Source organism: Alosa alosa, chromosome 5 (genome assembly GCF_017589495.1).
Source record: "Alosa alosa isolate M-15738 ecotype Scorff River chromosome 5, AALO_Geno_1.1, whole genome shotgun sequence".
In the NCBI taxonomy this organism is placed as follows: domain Eukaryota; kingdom Metazoa; phylum Chordata; class Actinopteri; order Clupeiformes; family Clupeidae; genus Alosa; species Alosa alosa.
The window spans coordinates 1023920-1049104 of record NC_063193.1 but is presented as its reverse complement, the minus strand read 5'-3'; the positions used below and the strand labels follow the sequence as shown (position 1 = coordinate 1049104).

Here is a 25185-nt window from a genome sequence, read left to right as displayed (position 1 = left end):
TTTATCACCGAGTCTTGGCTCTCTGGTGATGACATCATTGCACTTGGTGACCTTTGCCCTGCTCACTGTAGTTTTTTAAACTCACCTAGGGTCTCTGGTCGTGGTGGTGGTCTAATTACAGTGTTTAAGAACAGTTTTAAATGTAGAATTGTACCAACTGATCTGTTTTCTACTTTTGAACTACAGCTGTTTAAGATCAATGCATCTGTACTTTGTGCCTTAGTCTACCGTCCACCAAAAATTAATTATAATTTCATTCAAGAATTTGCTGAACTTCTATCTTTTATGGCCTCTCGTGCTGATAAGTTATTAATCTTGGGGGACTTTAACATCCACATATGCTGCCCATCTAAACCTTTGGTCAATGAGTTTTTAGGCCTTGTGGACTCTTTTAACCTTGTGCAGTCAGTTATGGCCCCAACACATCAGAAGGGTCACACACTAGACCTAGTGTTGTCCTCTGGTTTCTCAGTTTCCAATGTTAAAATAGTTGATACTGGTGTGTCTGACCATTTTATGATTTTATTTGAATCTTCACTGTTTTGTCCCCCCCCTCCACCCCCCTCATCCTACTCCCTTGTCAGAGCTATTAATTCCACCACAGCCTCACAGTTCACTAATACTTTTATGCTCTCTCTTTCACCTGCTGTCTTAGATTCTCTTTCCACCTGCACCGACACTGAGGATCTACTTACTCTTTTTTAAACATCTTGCCTTGCCACTCTTGATTCTGTAGCTCCTTTAAAACAAAAGCGGTGTAAATCCAATAGGTCAACTACTCCTTGGCTAAATTCCACTACCTGTTAGGCTCAGAAAGGCTTGTAGGAAAGCAGAGGCGAAAATGGAAAAAAAGATAAACTACAGGTCTCCTATGATATATTTAGAGATTCTCTTAAGGCTTATCAAATCACTGTCAAAGCAGCAAAGGCAGCTTTCTATGCTGAGCTTATTCACAAAAAATGCTCACAGACCAAAAGTGTTGTTTAACACAATTAATAAAATCATAAATCCTCCTACTACAATGTCCTCTCTTCCTGCTACAACAGAAACCTGTGAGATGTTTCTCAATTTCTTTATTGACAAAATTGACAACATAAAGTCTCATATCACACCCTCAATTTCTGATCCTGCTTTGTATCAGTCTGTAGTTTGCCGCCTCCAACAATTCCAACCAGTCTCTTCCTCACAGTTGTCAGACTTGGTCTCTCATATGAAGCCCTCTTCTTGCCACTCTGATATTCTTCCATCTCACCTTTTCAAAGAAGTTTTTGCGGCTATTTGCCCTTTTATCTTGAGCATCATTAATAGCTCCCTGGCTAATGGAGTAGTACCCTCTGGCTTTAAACACACTATTGTGCAACCTCTCCTGAAAAAACCTTCCATTGATCCCATTGATTTGAAAAATTATAGGCCCATTTCTAAACTGCCCTTTCTCTCTAAGATCTTAGAAAAAGTTGTTCTGTCACAAGTCTCTTCCTATTTAAACACCTCTAATATCCTTGACAAGTTTCAATCTGGTTTTAGACCACTTCATAGTACAGAGTCTGCCTTACTTAAGGTCCATAATGATCTATTGCTCTCTGTTGACTCTGGCTCTTGTGCCCTATTGGTCCTGTTAGATCTTAGTGCTGCTTTTGACACCATTGACCACAAGATCCTTTTAAAACGCCTGGGTGTTGAAGTTGGTCTGCAAGGCACTGTATTAAATTGGTTCAGATCTTACTTAACTGAGAGATCTTTTTCAGTGCATTTAGGCAATGCTTCTTCGTCATCTGCTCCCATTAAGTGTGGTGTCCCCCAGGGTTCTATTTTAGGGCCTCTATTATTTTCTTTATACATGCTTCCCCTGGGCTCCATTTTCAATCAATTCAATATTCGTTATCACTGCTACGCAGATGATACCCAATTTTATATTCCGGTGGCCCCGGAAAATTCCTGCTCATTGACAAACCTTTTTCTTTGTCTTAATGACATTAAGAATTGGATGGCTAACAACTTTTTACAGCTAAATGACAGCAAAACTGAAGTAATCATTTTTGGACCACCAAATTCTGTCAACAATGTTAGCAAGTCTCTTGGCCCTCTGTCTGTTAACCATCACAGTGTGGTCAAGAACCTAGGTGTTTTCCTAGTCTCTTCTCTGACTTTTAATAAGCAAGTCAACAGCGTTGTCAACAGCGTTCTCTCTCCTACAGTGATTTAGAAATCCTTATACATGCCTTTATTTCCTCTAGGCTTGATTATTGCAACTCACTGTATGTAGGTGTAACTAAATCTACTCTAAACAGACTCCAGCTGGTCCAAAATGCTGCAGCCAGATTACTGACTGGATCTAAGAAACGTGACCACATTTCACCTGTGTTGGCTAAACTGCACTGGCTTCCTGTGGAACAAAGAATTAATTTTTAAATTCTTCTGTTTGTTTTCAAAGCTTTACATGGTTTAGCACCTCAGTATTTATGTGATCTTTTAATTCCTTACTGTCCTCCTAGACCTCTTCGATCATCTTCCCAGTGTCTTCTTTGTGTTCCTTCTGCCTCTCTTAAATCCAAAGGTGACAGAGCTTTCTCTGTCTATGCTCCCCAGCTTTGGAATAGCCTTCCTGATGTTGTGAAATCCTGCCCCACTATTAGTAGTTTTAAATCCAACCTAAAGACCTACCTCTTCTCCCTAGCTTTTAACACTCCCTGACTCCCTCACCTCTCCCTTTTTTTTAATATGTTTATACAGTATGTACAGTATGTATATGTATTATTGTTATTATTATTATTATTATTTGTATTATTATTATTATTTTATGTAAAGCCCTTTGGTGCAATGCTATTGCTTTGAAATGTGCTATATAAATAAATTTGACTTGACTTGACTTGACCTCCTCAACAACAGAGCTCTTGATGGTTAGGGGTGGGAGAGAAGAGGGGGCTCTGCGGAAGTCTATCACCATTTCCAGTCTTTTGTTGGTTAAGCTTCAGGTTGTTCTTGTCACACCACGTAGCCAAGTGAGACACCTCCTGTCTATAAGCAGACTCGTCATTGACCAAGACCAAGGTGGTATCGTCAGCACATTTAATCAACTTGATGGAACTGTTGTTGGAAGTGCAATCATCATTACTGGTGTCCAGTGAGTAGAGAAATGGAGACAGCACACACCCCTGAGGTGCTCCAATGTTGGTTTAGAGGGGATCAGACATGTGCTGGCTGAGCCACACATGCTGTTGCCTGTTACTAAGAAAATCCATGATCCAGCGGCAGATAGAGGGTTCCACCCCCATCAATGACAGCTTCCACTGCAGCCGTTCGGGTAGGATGGTGTTAAAGGCGGCACTGAAATCTACAAACAGCATCACCTGAGTTAACTGCATCATCTACAGAGCGGTTTGCTCTGTAAGCAAACTGCAGTGAATCAAGATGGGAAGCTGTGATGGGTTTCAGATGGAATAGAACCAACCGCTCAAAACATTTCATGACCACTGATGTAAGGGCCACTGGTCTGTAGTCATTTAGGCCCACGGCACAGTTCTTCTTTGGTACTGGAATAATGGTTGATGACAAGCCGGAACCTTGCATAAGACAATCGACTGAATAAAAATGTCTGTGAAAACTGGAGCGAGCTGACTGGCGGAGTGCTTCAGGGTGGCAGGTGAGATCGCGTTGGGGCCACCTGCTTTCTTTACATTCTGCCGACTAAATAGCCAGTGCACGTCCTTCTCCTCAATGTCAATGTCAAAGGGGACTTGATTGTGAGGGGCAGAGTTCTCCTCCTCCCTGAATGGGACTTCATGGTTATGGGGCTGTGTTGTGATGACACCCAGATTCCACCTGGATGGGCAAAGGGAGGGGGGAGGGCAGGGAGATCTCAAGGGGCGGGGGGAGGGCAGGGAGATCTCTCAAATCTTGTATAAAATACATTAAAATCATTGGCCAGTTTAGCAGATGGAGTGACTTGTTGTGTTTTGTTTTTATAACCTAGTCAGGTTCTTCAGTGACCTCCCGGCTGAAGTGGAGTCATTGGTGCTAAATTGTTCCTCCATCCTCACCCTGTAGGCCCCTTTTGCTTTCCTGATGGCCTTATTTAGCTTTTGTCTGGCGAGCCTGTATATGAACACACAGTGTCTGTATATGAGTCAATGGAGTCACAATGGGCACGCATGGCCCTGTCGGCATTCAGCCAGGTCTCAGTGAATACAAAAGCCACATTCCTACTGAAATCACTGTTGGTCCGTAACAGCAGATTAAGCTCGTCGATTTTGTTACTGAGGGATCACACGCTAGAAAAGCAGACAGCAGAGAGAGGAACTCGGTGTCCCCGCTTTCTCCACCTGTTGAGAGCCACAGCTCGCTTCCCTCTGGCTCGTCTGCGTTGATTGACTCTTGTGCTGACTTAATGATATCGTCAGCAGAAACCAGAAAACCGGGGATCCAGCTGGCAGGGATTGTTCCCCTAATGTTCATAAGTATCTCTCGATTGTAGCTAAAACGCATATTGCTAAAACAGCGAAACAAAGAAACACAGCACTGAAACGTCGCGGCTGCCCTACGTAGTGGGAGGTGCCACTATTCTAAGACTAAAAAATACATAGTTCCAAGTATGCATATGCTTACAAAAGGGCTGTGTCTCATTTGACATTGTTATTTGTACATCATGTAACTATACAAATCACAGCATGTAAATAGGAAAATGTTTGAATTCATATTTCCATAATCGGAGGTGTAGGCTAATGAAGCCAGCCACTTCGAGGCACTTAAGCTAAGCTAGGCAAGCGATGGGTGCGTCAGACAGAGGAACTACTGTATAGGCACGGAGATGAGAAGGGTATAGGCTTATCGAACTCTGGGGAATGCGGTGAATGAGCTAAAGTCCCAAAAAGTCTGTGTGTTCCTTTAAGACAATTTCAGTTATTATAATAGTCATGAAAATACTATTTTAAAATAGAATTGAATGCTGCAAGCTCTTATGGTTCAGAATGCACTGCAAAAAATGCTTCTCCAATTTAATCTAATAAAATCTAACCAAGTCTCATTAATCTTATATCAAGATCAAAAAATCTAGTTGGTATTGTTTTCAGTATAAAGAGACTTACAGTACCTAGCGCTTTCTTGTAAAATCATTTGACTTAATTTAAGAAAAGTTTGATTTCTTTTAAGGCGTCTCATCCTGAAAACAAGCAAATTTGTCTGCCAGTGCTTTGAGTAAATTTGTCTTGATAAGACTCCTTAAAATAGGTCAAAGTGTTTTTAAATTAAGTCAAAATGATATTTCGTGAGAGCGCTATGTTAGATTCTTAATACTAAAACCAATACCAAATAGCTTTTTTGAGCTTAATATAAGATTATTAACACTTGTTGGATTTTATTTATTGCAGTGTGTTATCCGTCATATGCGGTATAATTGTATTGGCCACGTCTTTTAGCCTATGTTGATATGCTGGTTTGAGAAATATAGCCTCTTAAAGGAATAGTTGTCTGTATTTAACATCCATAACAAAGCAAAATTAGTAGCAAAATTACATTGATCAGAGGGATTTTGAGCTAGACCATGGTTTACCCTATTAACGTAATGGCGTAGCTTGTAGCAGTGGGCAGAACCACATCAAAATAAATATCTAATTTCAAACCACTGACAAGTATCAAAATAGCACTTTGGTGGTAGTGTGGAGAGGGTCCCTACAGACAAATCAAAGTATTGTAAACTTTGAAAGCGTACAGAGATAGTATAAAAAAATAAATTTTATAAAGTCAGTGCATTACTTTAACTCGTCTTATGGTTGCCATTAACTTCAACAAATCAGTGGCACCTTCCACTTCTTGCTGTACTTCGCAGATCTGGCTAAATGTGAAACATGTTGGCATTGTAATGTTAAATCACATCTTCGCAGTGCTGCAAGAAGTCAAATGTGCCCACTTATTTGAAGCGACTAGAAGATGAGCTAAGATAATGGAAACAATTGTCTAGCTCAAAACTCCTCCAATTAACATAATTTTGCACCCAAATGAAGGTTTGAACTTGTTATCATCCATAAATAGACCCTAGGGTGGGACCATTCTTTTAATTTTTTAACCGGAAAAACATACTGTATGATATAGTAATTTATAATAATGACAAATACTTTTTTTGTGAAGGGTGGATTGGATGTTGGACTATCAGGGCATGGTTGTGCTGGCTGGAAACCAGGTTTGGTGGACATGGGAGGTAGAGGATGTCTTTAAGAAGGTGAAGAAGGGTGAGAAGCAAGCACTGAAAAACTACTCAAAGAAGATGCACCAGCAGATAGATGAACTGGTAAAACGTATCTCTCGGCCCATGAAAAAGAATGATCGCCGCAAAATTAATACTGTCCTTATCATTGATGTTCATGCAAGAGATATTGTCGACAGTTTTGTTCGGGACAGGTGAGACGTGTTTATTTAAAAAATTACAGTCACAGTTAAGGTAATGAAAACGTGAAATTGTGACAAACATTTAAGATAACCCTATTCATTTTGTCATATATTATCCAGTATAATGGATGCACGTGAATTTGAGTGGGAGAGTCAGCTGCGCTTCTACTGGGATAAGGAGCCAGATGATTTGTTTGTGCGTCAGTGCAGTGCTCAGTTCTCCTATGGTTATGAGTACATGGGTCTAAATGGACGGTTGGTCATCACTCCACTTACAGACCGTATTTATCTGACACTCACTCAGGTACAGTCTTTGGATATGAATTGATTCACTCAGTAAGCATAGCAGGCCCAATACAGGCTGTATAGTTTTGTTTATGCATCTAATATTTAACCCTTTAAACTGTCCATCCGTCCAACTGCTTTTGAAATCTGAACTTGAATTTGTTGTTTTTGCGTGTCAGGCCTTGTCAATGTATCTCGGTGGAGCCCCTGCAGGTCCAGCTGGAACAGGAAAGACAGAATCCACCAAGGATCTGGCCAAGGCTCTAGGGCTCCTGTGTGTTGTCACAAATTGTGGTGAAGGAATGGATTATATGGTGAGGAGGTATTTTACCTACTTTCGTATAAAATGCAGTATTGTGTCCGCAATTTCTAAGTGGACCAATTAATTATGTACTACTCTGGTCTTTCAGTCTTTATGGTTACTCAGATCAAGTCATTTTGTGCAGTGTTGTAGGATGGCCTTGTGGTCTGGGGAAATAAATGCAATGACATGCAACATCTAAGGGTGAAAAACATTGTTTATTGAAGTTTAAAGATAGGCTATAATAAAGGACTGTTTTTGCAGAAACTTATTCTTCTTCCAGTTGCGACCATCTTGAGCAGAGAAACTCATACAGATGCAGACTTGACAAAAAAAGAGAGACAAAAAAAGAGAAACCTATATATATAATGCGTGGGCATTGGGAACAGAGCATTAGCATGCAAACAGTGAAACAGACTCTAGTCATTGCATCTGGTTTTAAAGGGAAAAAAAGGAAATACAGTTAAAGCGATGGTTCGGAGTAATTTCACCCTAGGGTCCTTTGCACCATGACCCCGAGCCAAATACCCTCCCATGAACCTGTTTTCCCTTGGTCAAACCCTGTTCGAGTAGCGCTGTCAGAAACGAATGACTTTCTGCAGGCGTATTAGAACCAACTTAGTATCTCGTAAATTACCCCACTAATAATGCCCTGAATGGTACCAAACTTCTACAGTAATACAACTATGTTCTTTACTCATAAAACGAGGCATTGTTTGTAAGTACACCAGGAGTTTATTTAAATAAAACTTGCCTGATGGGTGCTACTATCAGCTAGTATCTACCGCTGCGTCGACGTTACTTCCGTGATTTGGGAAAAGCCCGTAAAAGTCCTGGCAGGAAGCGATTACTTCAAAGTTTTTTGGGATATCCAGTTTTTAATATTTTTTTTTCCGAAGTGTTTACAACTTAGTGTTAACTAATAATTGTTGCAAACTGGTACTACGGACAAAATATTAGTGCATTCCTGGATCTACATCCTTATGCATGCTTCCTGCCAGGATTTTTACAGGCTTTTCCCAAATCATGGAAGTAACGTCCCTATAACATAGTTTGTAGCCACCTGTAGCACTAGCCACTAGCTTCATAACTTTAATTAGGTAGCACACTTTTTTTTTTTTCTTCTTTTTTGTTTTTCCTACTGACAGTACTCTGTGACCTCGAGCAACAGGGCTCTGTAATAAACAGCTGGAGTGTTCCTTTAAGTAAAACATCCATGTAGTGATCTTTGACCTGAGCTAACAAGACATAGGTATGACATAGGTATACTCTTGTTGTAGGCGATAAAACATCAACCTATCTAAATAAGTTCTGGACACACTCACACACCTCACTTACCCACTTGATTCAAATTGTTTTATCATCATGGTAGTCTAGTATACAGTAACACCACTGTGACCAAGTCAGTTGGCCACACCAGTATTCATCAATATATTCTAACTTGTTTTGTCTGTGAGGAAAATTACATTTTTGTTAGTCTGTGGGCTCATATTTCAGTTAGGAAACTTTGAGATGTGTTGAGTTGAAGATGTGCCACTTAAATCAGTCAGTCATTTCAAAAGCATTCACCATTTATGTTCATTTAGTACACTAATTGCAAGCAGATCCAATTTGACAAAATTGAATTTGTCAAAAAATGTACATTACTTTTTTAGGGAAAATAAAGTGACTTAGACTCTGACTTGACTGGACTAGTAACCCCTTACTTGGGACTTGTCTATCTTTGGCTTTGGCTTTGGCAGATTTAACATAACATTTGGTAAACCAGTCTCGCTTCTGGTTTCCTATCCGAATACAGATACAGGTTGTTTTGTTGGTTGAACATACAGATACAGATAATGTCACTGTGCACTTCTAGTGAAAACACTAGTAAAACATTTTTTTTGTAAATCAGTGTTAAAGGAACATTAGGACATAAAGGACATTTTGGGGAATTAGCTTATTCACTGTCTCCCCCAGAATTAGATAAGATGATACATACTGTACCCTTTTCGTCTCTGTGCATGCAGTAACTTGGCCTGAAGCACCCACCGATGGTATAGCTTAGCATAACTCATTGAGGTGGGCAGTTCCAACTAGCCTATAGCACCCAAAAGTGACATAAAAACACCAACATTTTCTCATTTACATGTTGTGACCTGTATAGTTACAACATGTAGGCTACAAATAGGTGATTTTCTATACAAACTTGGAATTATGTTCTCACTCAGGAAAAGCACTGCTTCTTGGGCTAAGTGATTTGCGCACAGCACCTGAAAAGCTGCAGCAGTGCTTAGCAGAGAATGTAGTTTCAAGCATGTATATGCTTAGAAAACCGCTGTGTGGGTTTTACATTGAAATGTATACACATTGTAAGTATACTAGTCACAACATGTAAATAGAACAATGTTTAAGTTCTTTTGTCACTTTTGGGAGATAGGCTAGTTGGAACTGCCTACCTCGATGAGCTATGCTAATGGTGGGTGCTTCAGACTGAGTTACTGCATGGACAGAGACGAGAAGGGTATGTATCATCTTATCCAACTCTGGGGGGGATGGTGAATAAGCTAATTTCCCATAATGTTGGCGTGTTCCTTTAAATTAACTATTCTGTGAAACTATTCTGTGAAAAAGTGATGGGTCTTTTACAATGTCTTTCACATTACATTCCACCAATTTTACCTAATACGATTTATACAACTCTGTGACCAAACAGCTGGTATATTTTCCTATTGTATTATGTTCCTGTGGTAGTTTTGGGTCGTTTAAGAGGGGTCTAAAGACATTCCTATTCATATGTTCATCAACATATGCTTAGTTGTTTAAGCGTTTATGTGTTATGGTTTGTATTATGTTGTTTTATTACAGTGCATGAAAATGCACTGTACTGTTCTTCCTAGGCAACAACTTATTATTACAGTGCATGAAAATGCACTGTACTGTTATTCCAAGGCTTTTTCTTCTTCTTCTTCTTCTTCTTCTTCTTCTTCTTTCTTCTTCTTCTAACGCAGTTAATGCAGCTTAAACCGTAACGTAGAAACTTCATTCAAACTATGTTACATTAGGTCTTACTTAGGACATGTGGGCTTTGTATTTTTCAACTTTGTAACTTTTATACTTTTTAAACTATTAATTAAAAACTAGTCAAAATTTCCCCATAGACTTAACATGGGCTGATGACATCACAAAAGAGCCGTTAAGCAATTAGAATCCTATGGCAGGTGTTCGGGCCACCTGGACCAACTGCCAGTCTCAGGCTTTAAGCATACAAACTGGCCCTATTAAGACTACACATCCTGTTCAACTGCTTCCTCTGCCAAAAACTGTTTCAAAATAAAAGTCCTCACTACAATATTTCACTGTTAAACAATTTAACGCTTTAAACTACTGAACTTTTTAACTGTTCAGCCATTGTAACTGTTACTTGTCATCAACTATGACTCCTACCCATTGTAGCTAGTTAGCTAAGTAACATGGTTAGCATAGTTAGCATGCTAGCATATTAGCACGCTAGTTAGCATTTTTAGCAAAACTGCTAAAAATGATTAGCTAAGTTAGCTAAGTAACATGGTTAGCATAGTTAGCATGCTAGCATGTTAGCATGCTAGTTAGCATTTTTAGCAAAACTGCTAAAAATGATTAGCTAAGTTAGCTAAGTCACATGGTTAGCATACTTAGCATTTTAACATTGTTAGCATGCTAGTTAGCATACTTGGTTAACATTATTATCTTTGTTAACATAGTTAGCATAACTGCTAGCAAACATTAGAGCCATTCCAAGTGTCAGTTATCGTCAACTATCTACCTAAATAATTTAACCATTTAAACTATCCACTTATTTAACTGTTCAGTCATTCCAACTATATTAAACCTCATCTACCTAGCAACCAATATAGTTTGTTTTTACTCTGTATGATATTTTACATCATATTTTTGCATTTTCATGCACTGTATTTCCTTCAGGAAATGCTTTTCTAGTTCTTCTTATTCTTCTTCTTCTAACGCAGTTAATGCAGCTTAAACCGTTTAACGTAGAAACTTCATTCAAACTATGTTACGTAGGTCTTACTTAGGACATGTGGGCTTTGTATTTTTTTTTTCAACTTTGTAACTTTATACTTTTTTTAAACTATTAATTAAAACTAGTCAAAATTTCCCCATAGACTTAACATGGGCTGATGACATCACAATAGAGCCCGTTAAGCAATTAGAATCCTATGGCAGGTGTTAGGGCCACCTGGACCGACTGCCAGTCTCAGGCTTTAAGCATACAAACTGGCCCTATTAAGACTACACATCCTGTTCAACTGCTTCCTCTGCCAAAAACTGTTTCAAAATAAAAGTCCTCACTACAATATTTCACTGTTAAACAATTTAACCCTTTAAACTACTGAACTTTTTAACTGTTCAGCCATTGTAACTGTTACTTGTCATCAACTATGACTCCTACCCACTGTAGCTAGTTAGCTAAGTTAGCTAAGTCACATGGTTAGCATAGTTGGCATGCTAGCATGTTAGCATGCTAATTAGCATTTTTAGCAAAACTGCTTAAAATGATTAGCTAAGTTAGCTAAGTCACATGGTTAGCATGTTAGCATGCTAGTTAGCATTTTTAACAAAACTGCTAAAAATGATTAGCTAAGTTAGCTAAGTAACATGGTTAGCATAGTGCATGCTAGTTAGAATTTTTAGGAAAACTGCTAAAAATGATTAGCTAAGTTAGCTAAGTCACATGGTTAGCATAGTTAGCATGCTAGCATGCTAGTTAGCATTTTTAGCAAAACTGCTTAAAATGATTAGCTAAGTCACATGGTTAGCATAGTTAGCATGCTAACATGTTAGCATGCTAGTTAGCATTTTTAGCAAAACTGCTTAAAATGATTAGCTAAGTCAGCTAAGTAACATGGTTAGCATAGTTAGCATAATTAGCATGTTAACATGCTTGGATTAGCATAACTGCTAAAAATAATTAGCTAAGTTAGCTAAGTCACATGGTTAGCATACTTAACATTTTAACATTGTTAGCATGCTAGTTAGCATAGTAACTTGGTTAACATTATTATCTTTGTTAATATAGTTAGCATAACTGCTAGCAAGCATTAGAGCCATTCCAAGTGTCAGTTATCGTCAACTATCTACCTAAATAATTTAACCATTTAAACTATCCACTTATTTAACCGTTCAATCATTCCAACTATATTAAACCTTATCTACCAAGTAAATTATTTACCTATATAAACTATCCACCTATTTAACTGTTGAGTCATTCCAACTATATTAAACCTCATCTACCTAGCAACCAATATAGTTTGTTTTTACTCTGTATGATATTTGACATCATATTTTTTGCATTTTCATGCACTATATTTCCTTCAGGAAATGCTTTTCTAGTTATTATTATTATTCCGCTTACCACTTTTTCTGTACGCTATTTCTCTTGAACAGTTTAACTTAGAAACTACATTCAAACTTTGTAACGTAGGTATTCAAACGGACGAAGCTGCTATGTCTTTTCAACTTTGAAACTTTTATACTTTTTAAACTATTAAAGAAAAACGTTTTAAAAATCCCCATAGACTTAACATTGCCGATTGTGACATCATAATACGGCCGTTAAGCAATTAGAATCCTATGGCAGGTGTTCAGGCCACCTGGATCAACTGCCAGTCTCAGGCTTTAAAGGTCCAGTATGTAGGAAATAATGGAAAATAAACTGTAACCATTCCAAAAATGATCACCATATGTTGTCAGAGAGTGAGGAAACACGATGAATTGAAGTAATGGCTTATTTGACAACATTACTCTAACCCGTGAAACCCCGTAAAACCCATGAAAAAAAATCAGTTACAGGGCGGAATCTCTTTGAATTTTCGTTTATGTTTTGAACGATTAATTCTAGAATAGCGTATTAATAATGGGCTAGCGCGTCCTCCTATTTGGGTTGCCAAATTAGACAAGGCCAACTGTCAACAGCTGTCAGTTGTAGTCATGAACGTCTACAAGAGGCAGGCAAATTTCCAAAATTAAAACAAGAAACAAATTAAGTGGACATCGGAGGAGCTTCCTGAGATGGTGACGTCTTCGTCAAACGAAGAATATCAAGTCTGGACGAGAGCTGGCCATATTTCTCCACAACAGGTAGCCTATGCTAAACTTCATCTGCATCGCTAACTTCAGCTACATATGTTACGTTGGTTAGAGAGGTATTTTTTGTTTTCACTGTTTCCGTAATGTGTAGCTGGGTCATGGTTGGAGAAACGTTAAAGCAGCTGCAGGTCAACTAACGTTAGCTAAGTCTTCATTACATCTGGCAACCCAGAAGAGGCTCGCGTCTGGTAGTCTTGAGAACGTTCACCAGTGTTTTGATTTTGGCCAACAGAACGTTTGGTAACAATCCTACAAATCGCACCTTTAAGCATACAAACTGGCCCTATTAAGACTACACATCCTGTTCAACTGCTTCCTCTGCCAAAAACTGTTTCAAAATAAAAGTCCTCACTACAACATTTCACTGTTAAACAATTTAACCCTTTAAACTACTGAACTTTTTAACTGTTCAGCCATTGTAACTGTTACTTGTCATCAACTATGACTCCTACCCACTGTAGCTAGTTAGCATAGTTAGCATGTTAACATTGCTAACATTGTTAGCATTTTTAGCAAAACTGCTAAAAATGATTAGCTAAGTTAGCTAAGTAACATGGTTAGCATAGTTAGCATGTTAACATTGTTAGCATGTTAGTTAGCATTTTTAGCAAAACTGCCAAAAATGATTAGCTAAGTTAGCTAAGTAACATGGTTAGCATAGTTAGCATTGTTAGCATGCTAGTTAGCATAGTTATCATAACTACTAAAAATGATTAGCTAGGTTAGCTAAATCATATAGTTAGCATGTTAACATTGTTAGCATGCTAGGTTAGCTAAGTCACATGGTCAGTATAGTTAGCATGTTAGCATTGTTAGCATGCTAGTTAGCATAACTACTAAAAATGATTAGCTAGGTTAGCTAAATCACATGGTTAGCATAGTTAGCATGCTAGTTAGCATAGTTAGCATAACTACTAAAATGATTAGCTACGTTAGCTAAGTCACATGGTTAGTATAGTTAGCATGTTAGCATGCTAGTTAGCATAATTAGCATAACTACTAAAAATGATAAGCTAGGTTAGCTAAGTCACATGGTTAACATAGCATGTTAGCATGGTTAGCATAGTTAGCATGTTTAACAAAACTGCTAGAAAATTTTAGCTAAGTTAGCTAAGTAGCATGGTTAGCATAGTTAGTATTGCTAGCACTGCTATAAAACATTAGCTAAGTAGCATGGTTAGCATAGTTAAAAATCTTAGCATAACTGCTAGCAAACTATAGAGCCATTCCAACTTTCGTCAAATTATCGTCAAATATCTACACATTCATTAAACTTCCAGTCTGTCAACAACTTTTAAACTATTTACCTTCAACTTTTAAACGGTCTACTTTTTAACTATCTATTAAACTAGCTGTCTATCAACAACTTTTAAACTATCTACTGGCTATCAACAACTTTTAAACTATCTACATTCAGCTTTTAAACAGTCTACTTTTAAACTATCAACTTTTATTAAGCTATGCAGCCACCATGTCTATCCTAGCATCACCGTAGTAACCATCTCTGTATTATCTATTTTAACTGTGATACATGATATTTTACATCACAACTTTAGCATTTTCATGCACTGGTAATTCCTTAGAATTACATTTCTAGTTTTAATTGGGCTGTTAATTAATTTGACATTATTGTTTATTATTGATATTCTCCTTAATGTAGTCTTAGCATGTCATTGTTTTTATATTATTGATTGAATGGACATTATTGTTTTATTATTGCCTTTTCCTTATTATATTTGACCTACATTCTAATCTGTTCCCTGTTCAATTTTATATATTATTATGTTGTTTTGTATTTATGTGTCGCTTTGGACAAAGGCGTCTGCTAAATCCATAACTATATATTTTATGTGACAATTATGTAATTTGTACTGGGCCCAGTTCCCCGAAAGCATCTTAAGCCTAAGAGCGGCGTAAAGTCCCTCTTACGAACGTCTTAAGATTTGCCGACTGTTTCCCGAAACCATCGTAGCTTAAGAGCGTCATGAAAACGTAGATCTACGAGTGCTCCAGAGTTGTCGTTACCGGCTAAGAGCGTCTTATCAGTACTTCTTACTGAGGTCACCAACAGGACATACAGAGGAATTACAACTTAGAATACATATACATTACCTGTGATGAATTAGATTTTAGCGTGCAAAACAGCATAGCCTACATTTAATGGTCATAATAATGTGATGAAAAGCGGACAAAAATACAATCAAGTTATGAAACGAGATGTTGCCACAATAGTTTGCCATTATCTTTGCTAAGTGAGGGCTATATTTTATTAGGCCTATAAGGGTACAAGCAGAGAAAGGAACATGTGGTTTAGTCTGTAGGCCTACTGCATCAAAATCTAAGCCTACACATGTCCTCACTTTACTCGACCTCTTTCTTATCTTCAAACATGTGACACAGCGAAAAAGTAGCCTATTGCATGGTGCAACAATCTAATCTTAAACACTGCAAAAAATGAATTCTAACCAAGTGTTATTGATCTTATATTAAGATTAAAAAATCTATTTGGTATTGTTTTTAGTATGAAAAGACTTACCTAGCGCCCTCTCAAAAGATCATTTTGACTTAATTTAAGAAGACTTTAACTTATTTTAAGGAGTCTTATCAAGACAAATTTGCTCAACCACTGGCAGACAAATTTGCTTGTTTTTAGGACAATTTTTTTTTAAATTAAGTCAAATGCGCTAGGTAAGTCTCTTTATACTGAAAACAATACCAACTAGTTTTTTTTTATCTTGATATAAGATTAATAACACTTGGTTAGATTTTGTTAGATAAGCAGTTTTTGCAGTGAATAATTACAATTATTTATGTCTGTGTGTGGTATATAACCTACTTGGGATGCTTACATGCAGATGTCGAAGTGTTTCTATTTTCGTATTGATGTGAATTAATGTGTAGATCCGAAGCTTAAACGGTAGGCCTATAGCTGTGACGTGCGGTCACTTGACATCACCATGAAATCAGAGGATATTTCAGAACTATTAACGTGGACAGCTCCCCTTAAGAGCATCTTAAGAGCAGTGCACGCGCGTTCACGCTACGAGCATGTTCGGGAAACAGTCGGAAAAACCAAACGAACGATCGTAAGATGAAACGTAGAAAACCCTCTTAAGAGCGTGTCTTATCGGGAAACTGGGCCCTGTTCTATAAAAGCTTGTTTTTATCTCTCCTCGCTGCTTTTATTCATACAGGCAGTTGGAAAGATTCTCTCTGGGCTTGCTCAATGTGGGGCCTGGGGCTGCTTTGACGAGTTCAACAGGATTGATGCATCAGTGCTCTCAGTCATTTCTTCTCAAATTCAAACAATCCGCAATGCTCTGATTTTACATCTGAAACGGTTCCATGTAAGTCGTTTTGTCTTCTGCTTTAAATGATTTGCTTGTACCAGATAAAATGCATACAGGATTGTTATGGTAGGTTTCCATTGCAGCGAATTTCTCTTTGCTTCTCTTCAGAACTCTGAAATGACACGCATAGCACACAACAGCCATTACAGGTGTCTAATCCAAGTGGTTAAGACACTGCAAAAAATAAAATCTAACAAAGTTTGATTAATCTTATAATAACTAGGCTAGCAAGAGGGAAGTGACATTGACGAACACAGCGCTGTTCTAAAAGTTGAAGATTTCAACTTGAAGCGCCCTGAGTGTGTGTGCTGTAAACACTGAACTTCATAGGATTTGTGTGGACACAGGCCCTATAATATGAAACATTGTTTTGTTGTTTACACCTTTTGTGCTTACTACATAATCCCATGTGTGCTCTTTTAGACTTTTGACCTTCAGTTTCGTTCTATGCCTACAGTGTAAAATAAAGAGAAAAACACAAATGATTAGGTGTGTCTAAACTCTTAACCGGTACTGAATATTTGTTGTTTCTGCTGTCTTAAAGTTTGAGGGCCAAGAGATCAACCTTGATGACCGCATGGGGATTTTCATCACCATGAACCCAGGCTATGCAGGTCGTACAGAGTTGCCTGAATCAGTAAAAGCGTTATTCCGACCTGTGGTGGTTATCGTTCCTGACCTGCAGCAGATCTGTGAGATCATGTTGTTCTCTGAGGGCTTCCTCATGGCTAAAGTAAGACACTGGTCACACAAGTGATATCAAAACAAAATGTGTTGGGATATTCCATTCCATTTCACTTCCTGTAAATTAATTTCTTCTATTTTACATAGATTGAAAGGTATTTTTTCTCCCACAAACAGACTTTGGCCAAGAAGATGACTGTGTTGTATAAATTGGCACGTGAACAGTTATCCAAGCAATCTCATTATGATTTTGGGCTGCGTGCTCTGAAGTCTGTGTTGGTGATGGCTGGAGAATTGAAGAGAGGTTCACCAGACCTTAATGAGGTAAGCTTAACAATTACTGGCCCAAAATAATATGGCTTAAAGAAATTATATTTTGTGGTCCAGAGCTGTCTTTTATGGCCTCTCCTTAGTTTATTGCCATAGCTGCATTCGGACGCCTTTCTTTTTCCCCATAGACTGTTTTGACCTTTTTACTGTGTTTTTATCTGATGAAGTTCCCTTAGCATTTGGAATTCAAATAGCCCCACATCATCACACACCCTTCACCATATCTCACGATTCCACAAGATTATCTCTCAATGCAAATCAAACCAGCTATTAGGCTGACTGAAATAAAAACCATGCCAATCTCTAGGTATGGTGAAGGGTATGTGATGATGTGGGACTATTTTAATTCCAAAGGCCAAGGGAACTTTATCAGGATGCATAGTATCCCGGATCCTTGAAATAACTGGCCTTTAAAAATAAAAATCTGCCTGCCTTTATGGGAATTTAACATAGGGGTATGTATACTGTTAATGGCCCCTGTTTTTTTGCAGAAGAAAATGTTATTTATTTACGATACATTATTCATTCACAAAGAAATTTGTCCTTAAAGGTTGGATTTTTCCTCATTTTGTTAATTAAGATCACTTTCTAAATGTTTTATTCCTGTATTTAGTCAACTTTAGTATGTGTATGTACAGGGTGTGTAAATTTATGAGCACAACTATATATTGTTTTATTTAGTTTTAATGTCATGTTTATCCTGTAGCACTTTGGGGTTTCTTGAAAATGTAAACTGCATTACAAATCAAATGTATTGTTATTATTATTAATAATATTATTATTGTTATTATTATTATTATTATTGTTATTATCTCAATCTGTCTACATATTTGTTTTAGTTTTTTTGTTTTGGTTCTTTGGACAATTTCTGTATGTTATAATACTCTATAGTAAGGCGGCATTCACACTGAAACAAGTTTTTCACCTCCAGCATGCGAGTATTTCAAAGTAGTGAGTGTTAAAAATATGCAATGTAGATATTGATTGTGTACATGTTGTTGCTATGATACAACGTTATAACTTAATTGCTAGCTCCCTGACTTAGCTAAGACCGGCAGCTAAGCAACAACCCATTGCTGAAAAAAATGCAACCTCAAACGTTGAAACCGCATGTAATTCTGAACACCGCCTAATACTATATTTCCTCTTTCTAACAGGATGTAGTGTTGATGCGTGCTCTGAGAGACATGAATCTCCCCAAGTTTGTATTTGAGGATGTTCCTCTGTTTCTTGGCTTAATCTCGGACCTATTTCCAGGGCTAGACTGCCCTCGTGTACGTTATCCCAGCTTCAACGATGCAGTGGAGCAGATCCTCCAGGAAAACAAATTTGTCATGCTACCCAACCAGGTCAAACTTTAAGTTACACAAATGACTTACCATCACAATAATGCATCACACCTTTTTCCTTCACAATGCTGATACATTTTTTCTGACTCATAAAGGTGGACAAAGTAGTGCAGATGTACGAAACTATGATGACCAGACACACTACAATGGTGGTGGGACCAACAGGTGGAGGAAAGTCTGTGGTTATTAACACCCTGTGTCAGTCCCAGACAAGGTTGTTATTACAGAATTATATTCACTGTCAATGCTAAGCTTTACATTAAAAGGCCACAAGTCTCTATCAAGTCATGTTTTTACTAACTACTGTATGGGCATGTGTTGATGTGCATGTGTTTGCATTTGAGCATATGGTATATCTGGTATACATATGTTAATGCTGTCAGTGTTTGCACAGTATGAAAACTATGGATAATTTGTGAACTAAGTCTTTTGTGTTAATGTAGGTTGGGCCTGTTAACCAAACTATATGCACTAAACGCCAAAGCCATGAGTGTTATTGAACTCTACGGAATCCTTGATCCTGTGACCCGTGACTGGACAGATGGAATACTTTCAAACATATTTCGAGACATCAACAAGCCCACTGACAAAAAAGAAAGAAGGTGAGATTATGGATTTTATCTAAAGGGTTAACCGATGCTGTTACCAATTAGTAATAAAGGAGACTGATAACCAATATTTGGAACCTATATACTGTATATTCCACTAAAAAACAGCAGAAATATTGGGCCCAATCCCATTTCTACACCTTTCCCTTCATTTTGCGTGTTTACGTTATATATATATATATAGGGATGCCCCTTCCCCTAATTGCTGTCATATATTGCTGTCATATCTATATATATATATATATATATATATATATATATATATATATATATATATATATGACAGCAATATATACACTGCAAAAAATGAATTCTAACCAAGTGTTATTATTCTTTCATAACATGGTCTGGTTCTATTTTAAAAAAATCACGCCTCTTTCATAAGGCCTTCTTGATTTGGAACTTCCGTGCTGTGGGTGTGACAGATGCGGGAATGGGAGAATGCTCGTTACACAGAACTGTGTAACTGAAGCATGTAAAAATAAAAGCTTACGAGCTCTAGCTGTGGTGCAACTGGTTGGTGCACCTGCACCGTACGCCAGCGACCCGGGTTCGTCGATTCCCGCCCCGTGGTCCTTTCCGGATCCCTCCCCGATTCTCTCTCCAACTCACTTCCTGTCATTCTCTACTGTCCTATCTCATTAAAGGCATAAAAAAGCCCAAAAATATACTAAAAAAAGCTTAGGCGTGATGGTTTGAAGGGCTTTATATATATATACACTGCAAAAACTGCTTATCTAACAAAATCTAACCAAGTGTTATTAATCTTATATCAAGATAAAAAAAACTAGTTGGTATTGTTTTCAGTATAAAGAGACTTACCTAGCGCTTTCTTGTGAAATCTTTTGACTTAATTAAAAAAAAAAATTGACTTATTTTAAGACATCTCATCTTGAAAACAAGCAAATTTGTCTGCCAGTGCGTTAAGCAACTTTGTCCTAAAAACAAGCAAATTTGTCTGCCAGTGCGTTGAGCAAATTTGTCTTGATAAGACTCCTTAAAATAAGTTAAAGTCTTCTTAAATTAAGTCAAAATGATCTTTTGAGAGGGCGCTAGGTAAGTCTTTTCATACTAAAAACAATACCAAATAGATTTTTTAATCTTAATATAAGATCAATAACACTTGGTTAGAATTCATTTTTTGCAGTGTGGCGGAATACCTAAATAATCGCTATTAGCATTTCTCCTCCCCTGTGTTTGCGCAATACTCCCACTTTCCCCTGACCCTCCTATGAATGCATATGCATGACACAGAAAAGCACAAATAGCCACTCGCAACTCACACGACAGGCGGTCTGCGCTTTTTCCTCAGTGTGGCCTGTTTGTACATACCCCGCCACGTTTTTTACGTGCATGTTGCGAAACAAATACACCTGAAGTGGGTGCAACCAAGAATTAGTGAACACACAGAGCACACAGTTTGAACTTATATGGAATATCCCAAGGAGGTCATTACAAGTAACATCAAAGTAACTCCTAACAGGGACGGTATATATTCATAAGATGATTGTCCCACCCCACAGTTTCTGTCCCTGGTATCCAGAATGGTCAAGACATTAAACAGAACTTTACTGTACACCCTTTTGTCCAGCATATGGCTATTCTATGACATGTACCTTGATTTCCCTTTCTCCCTCACTTTGCATACCAGTTCTTCAAAAAGTAAAAACATGTATTCTGAATTTCATAGGTACATATTATTTGATGGGGATGTTGATGCTCTGTGGGTGGAAAACATGAACTCTGTGATGGATGATAACAAGCTGCTAACCTTGGCCAATGGAGAGAGGATTCGTTTGCAGAATCACTGTGCACTACTGTTTGAGGTACATTTTCAGTTTTTATTACTATTTAGCCTCTTCTCTGTCATATTTCTACATTTATGTACAGTATTTTGTTATGTTATCATATTTTCAATGTATACCTACTAGCTGAATCAGACTGTTTTAAATTAGCTCAGTGAATAGTTAAGTCAATTATTCTGATTATTGCACTGACTCACAGGCATATTGGTTGAGCTGGAGAGAGAAAAGAGAAAGTGTTTTAATACTTACCATTGTTGGCATCTATAGTTTATGACAAAGTGTATGACATGCAAAGCAATACACTGTATTGTTGTTAAGTGGATTGATGGTTATGTCATATTTGTAACTCTCAATCTGTCCATTTAATTCAACAATATTTGTCAGAAGTCACCATTTAAGGACCCAGACCCTTAATAGCACAGTTACCAACTTTCTGCAACAGCACCACTGCTGGTAAAAATTCAAAGGGAAGCACTGTGGTGTTGTCACAGTTTATTAAAAAATTAGACTTAAAAAAAAGATCACAATGTATTGCCTCATATACACTGCAAAGATTATTAATCTTATATCAAGATAAAAAAATAGTTTGTATTATACAACAATTGGGTTCTATGGAACTATTTATTTGTTTCTGATTGGCCGAGAGACGTTCCATGAGTTGGAATATCCCTGGACATTTCAACTCAGCCTCAGCACAGCTAATAATAAATCACTCCGCGATACAATGCGAAGATTTGACACCCAGCTCTCTCAAGCAAGGGGTTACTCCTTAGCAAACCATAACGAAACAGTGCTTCATCACATCTGTGGATTAAGCCACACAGTCAACTCAATGTAAGTAAGATAAACGAGGATGCTAATTGTTCTCAGCATTGCCAGCATTGTGTATAATATGATTGTCACTTGGAGAAGGATAACTAACGTTAGTATAATTAGCTAACCGCTGCTAACGTGCTAGCATCGTCACGTCAGGCTGTGCACAGTAGTGTAACATTTATTCACTATACATTAATAAAGTGGTTCAGCACTGTAGACTATGTTTTCGTTTTTTTGCAGTACCATGTCCCTTACATGACATGGCCCAGTGTCCTTGTAACATGCATGTCCTTGTAGCATGCAATATTTTCAGATTATTTAGTTTGTGGTAGAATTGTTGTATAAAAGCAATATAGCACTCGTGATCGTGGGATTGGTCATGGATATTCCCACGGGTGTTGTTCGGCCGTAGCCACGAGGCCGGAGGCCGGGTGGCGCAGGCAACAACAGCCATGGGAATATCCATGACCAACCCCACTCTCACTCGTGCTATATTGCTTAATTGTTTTCAGTATAAAGAGACTTACCTAGCGCTTTCTCGTGAAATCATTTGACTTAATTTAAGAAAAGTCTGACTTATTTTAAGACATATTATCCTGAAAACAAGCTAATTTTTCTGCCAGTGCATTAAGCAAATTTGTCTTGATAAGACTCCTTAAAATAAGTCAAAGTCTTCTTAAATTAAGTCAAAATGATATTTCGAGAGAGCGCTAGGTAAGTCTTTTCATACTAAAAACAATACCAAATAGAAATTTTTTGCAGTGCACAGTTTCGAATTATATTGCAATATATTATATTAATCCTATATTAAGATAAAAAAACAATTTGCTATTGTTTTTAGTGTGAAGAGACTTACCTAGCGCTGTCTCAAAAGATCATTTTGACTTAATTTAAAAAGACTTAAGGAGTCTCATTGAGACAAATTAGCTTTACAGTAATTTGCTTAATGCACTGGCATACAAATTTGCTTGTTTTCAGGATGAGACATCTTAAAAGAGGTCAAACTCTTCTTAAATTAAGCCAAATGATTTCATGAGAAAACACTTGATAAGTCTCTTTATACGGAAAACAATACCAACAAGACTTTTAAATCTTAATATAAGATTAATAACACTTGGTTAAATTTTAGATAAGCAGATTTTGTGGTTTTTATGCTATTAATTTTATAACTTTGGGTCATAACTTTTTGCCCATGGGAAATGGCAGATCCTGAGGTCTGATCAGTTGAGAGTCACTGTGTCCAACTCAAGTCAATTTTCATCCTACATTTTGGGTAAAGTATTAAGTGTAAAGTGTTATGTAAAATAGCTGTAAAAATTGTTGTCTAAAATACAGGTGGGAGATTTGCAGTATGCATCCCCTGCCACTGTCTCCCGCTGTGGAATGGTGTTTGTTGACCCCAAAAACCTGCGTTTCACTCCATACTGGCAGAAGTGGGTTAGCAACAGATCTATAAAGGTAAAGTGATTATATTGTTGTTTTTGTTTTGTGACTATATGAGTGTAGGATCTATAAAGCACCCTTCACAATGATTGATACCTCTGGTAAAGTTATGTAAAAAGAGGTAAGAAAAAAATAAATGTCTGATCAAAGTATAATTATCTTTTAACAAAAAGACTCATTCTTCAATTGTTGGCACCACTGTATTTAATACATTTTTAACATTTATTCATTTAACAGACACATTGAATCCAAAGTGATTTACATATGTAACTCATTTTACAAGGGATTACATTGTCCCTGGAGCGACTTGGGGTTAAGGGGCCAGTTGCACAAAACACAGATTAAGTTTTTCCCCCCTGTAAAATCTGATTTAAAGCCCCCTTAAAATAACATGAGTTGCACAAAGTATTCTCCTTAAGGTTTCCTTAAAATTTTTCCTCAAGTTTTTAAGGTTTTCTCCTTATCTTATAAGAAATCCCTCAAACCGTTGCCCAAACAACCTTAGCAGCCGGGGGGATATAAAATAAGGGACCTCTGACTCTACCTTATTATTATATGAGTTAATGCTGATAAATTAATTTAAGTTAAGTTAAGTTAATTAACCACTTTTGACAATTGAAAATTAAACTTCTCCGCTAATATCAATACTCTTCTATCAAATAGCCTATCAGAAACATGCCAAATACTATTATTATGTGGTTAGTATAGTGGTAACATATTCAAGTCGGATGTCCCAACTGTTGGCCTACCATGAGCTTTGGTTCAGTTCGCCAGGCAAAACGTAACAAGAAAACTTTGTTTTGGTGCACTGATGACAGTCAGGATAATATCTAACTAGCTAGCTAGTATTGTTCAGTTCATGTCTATATCAGGCTTTACAAGATGAATAGATAAATGTCACTGAAAATTATTAAGTTAAGATTATAAGATCATTAAGCTTTAGGCTATTGTGTTTGGTGAGTTGCTGACTAACGGCATAAATTACTAGCAAGGTAGTTACAACTATGTCTGTTGATCATACCGGTTGAGTTATTTATTGCTTTATAACATTAACAAGGTGCATTAATCACTATACACTGCAAAAACTGCTTATCTAACAAAATCTAACCAAGTGTTATTAATCTTATATCAAGAAAAAAAAAACTAGTTGGTATTGTTTTTAGTATAAAGACACTTACCTAGCACTTTCTCATGAAATCATTTGACTTAAAATAAGTCAAACTTTTCTTAAATTAAGACATCACATCCTGAAAACAAGCAAATTTGTCTGCCAGTGCGTTAAGCAAATTTGTCCTGAAAACAAGCAAATTTGTCTGCCAGTGCGTTGGGCAAATTTGTCTTGATAAGACTCCTTAAAATAAGTCAAAGTCTTCTTAAATTAAGTCAAAATGATCTTTCGAGAGAGCGCTAGGTAAGTCTTTTCATACTAAAAACAATACCAAATAGATTTTTTGATCTTAATATAAGATTATCAACACTTGGTTAGATTTCATTTTTTGCAGTGTAACTAACATCGTGAAATTAATGTCACTGCTCTAAGGTGCGTCGTGTTTGGCTGTCACCCTTCAAACGTTTTTCCTTAACTAAGGAAACCATTTAAGGTATTCTGTGCAACACCTACAAATAAATCCCTTACCTAAGGAGAAATTAAGCCTTTAATTTCCATTAAGGGTCATACTTAAGGGAGAAAAGCTTAGTGTGTTTTGTGAA

General features: G+C 37.3%; 1 protein-coding gene across 2 annotated transcripts in view; it reads left to right on the top strand.

The window, feature by feature from the left end:
* The window catches only part of dnah10 (dynein axonemal heavy chain 10), a 344245-nt gene that overhangs the window by 176300 nt on the left and 142760 nt on the right, over positions 1–25185 (top strand). For both annotated transcript variants that reach the window (XM_048242756.1, XM_048242755.1), the window contains 11 exons: positions 6121–6390; positions 6499–6682; positions 6843–6977; positions 16285–16437; positions 16985–17173; positions 17302–17448; positions 18612–18803; positions 18899–19017; positions 19247–19405; positions 21102–21237; positions 23368–23490. In XM_048242756.1, coding sequence (XP_048098713.1) covers positions 6121–6390; positions 6499–6682; positions 6843–6977; positions 16285–16437; positions 16985–17173; positions 17302–17448; positions 18612–18803; positions 18899–19017; positions 19247–19405; positions 21102–21237; positions 23368–23490 — 1807 coding nt within the window. The remainder of the gene's footprint in view (positions 1–6120; positions 6391–6498; positions 6683–6842; positions 6978–16284; positions 16438–16984; positions 17174–17301; positions 17449–18611; positions 18804–18898; positions 19018–19246; positions 19406–21101; positions 21238–23367; positions 23491–25185) is intronic.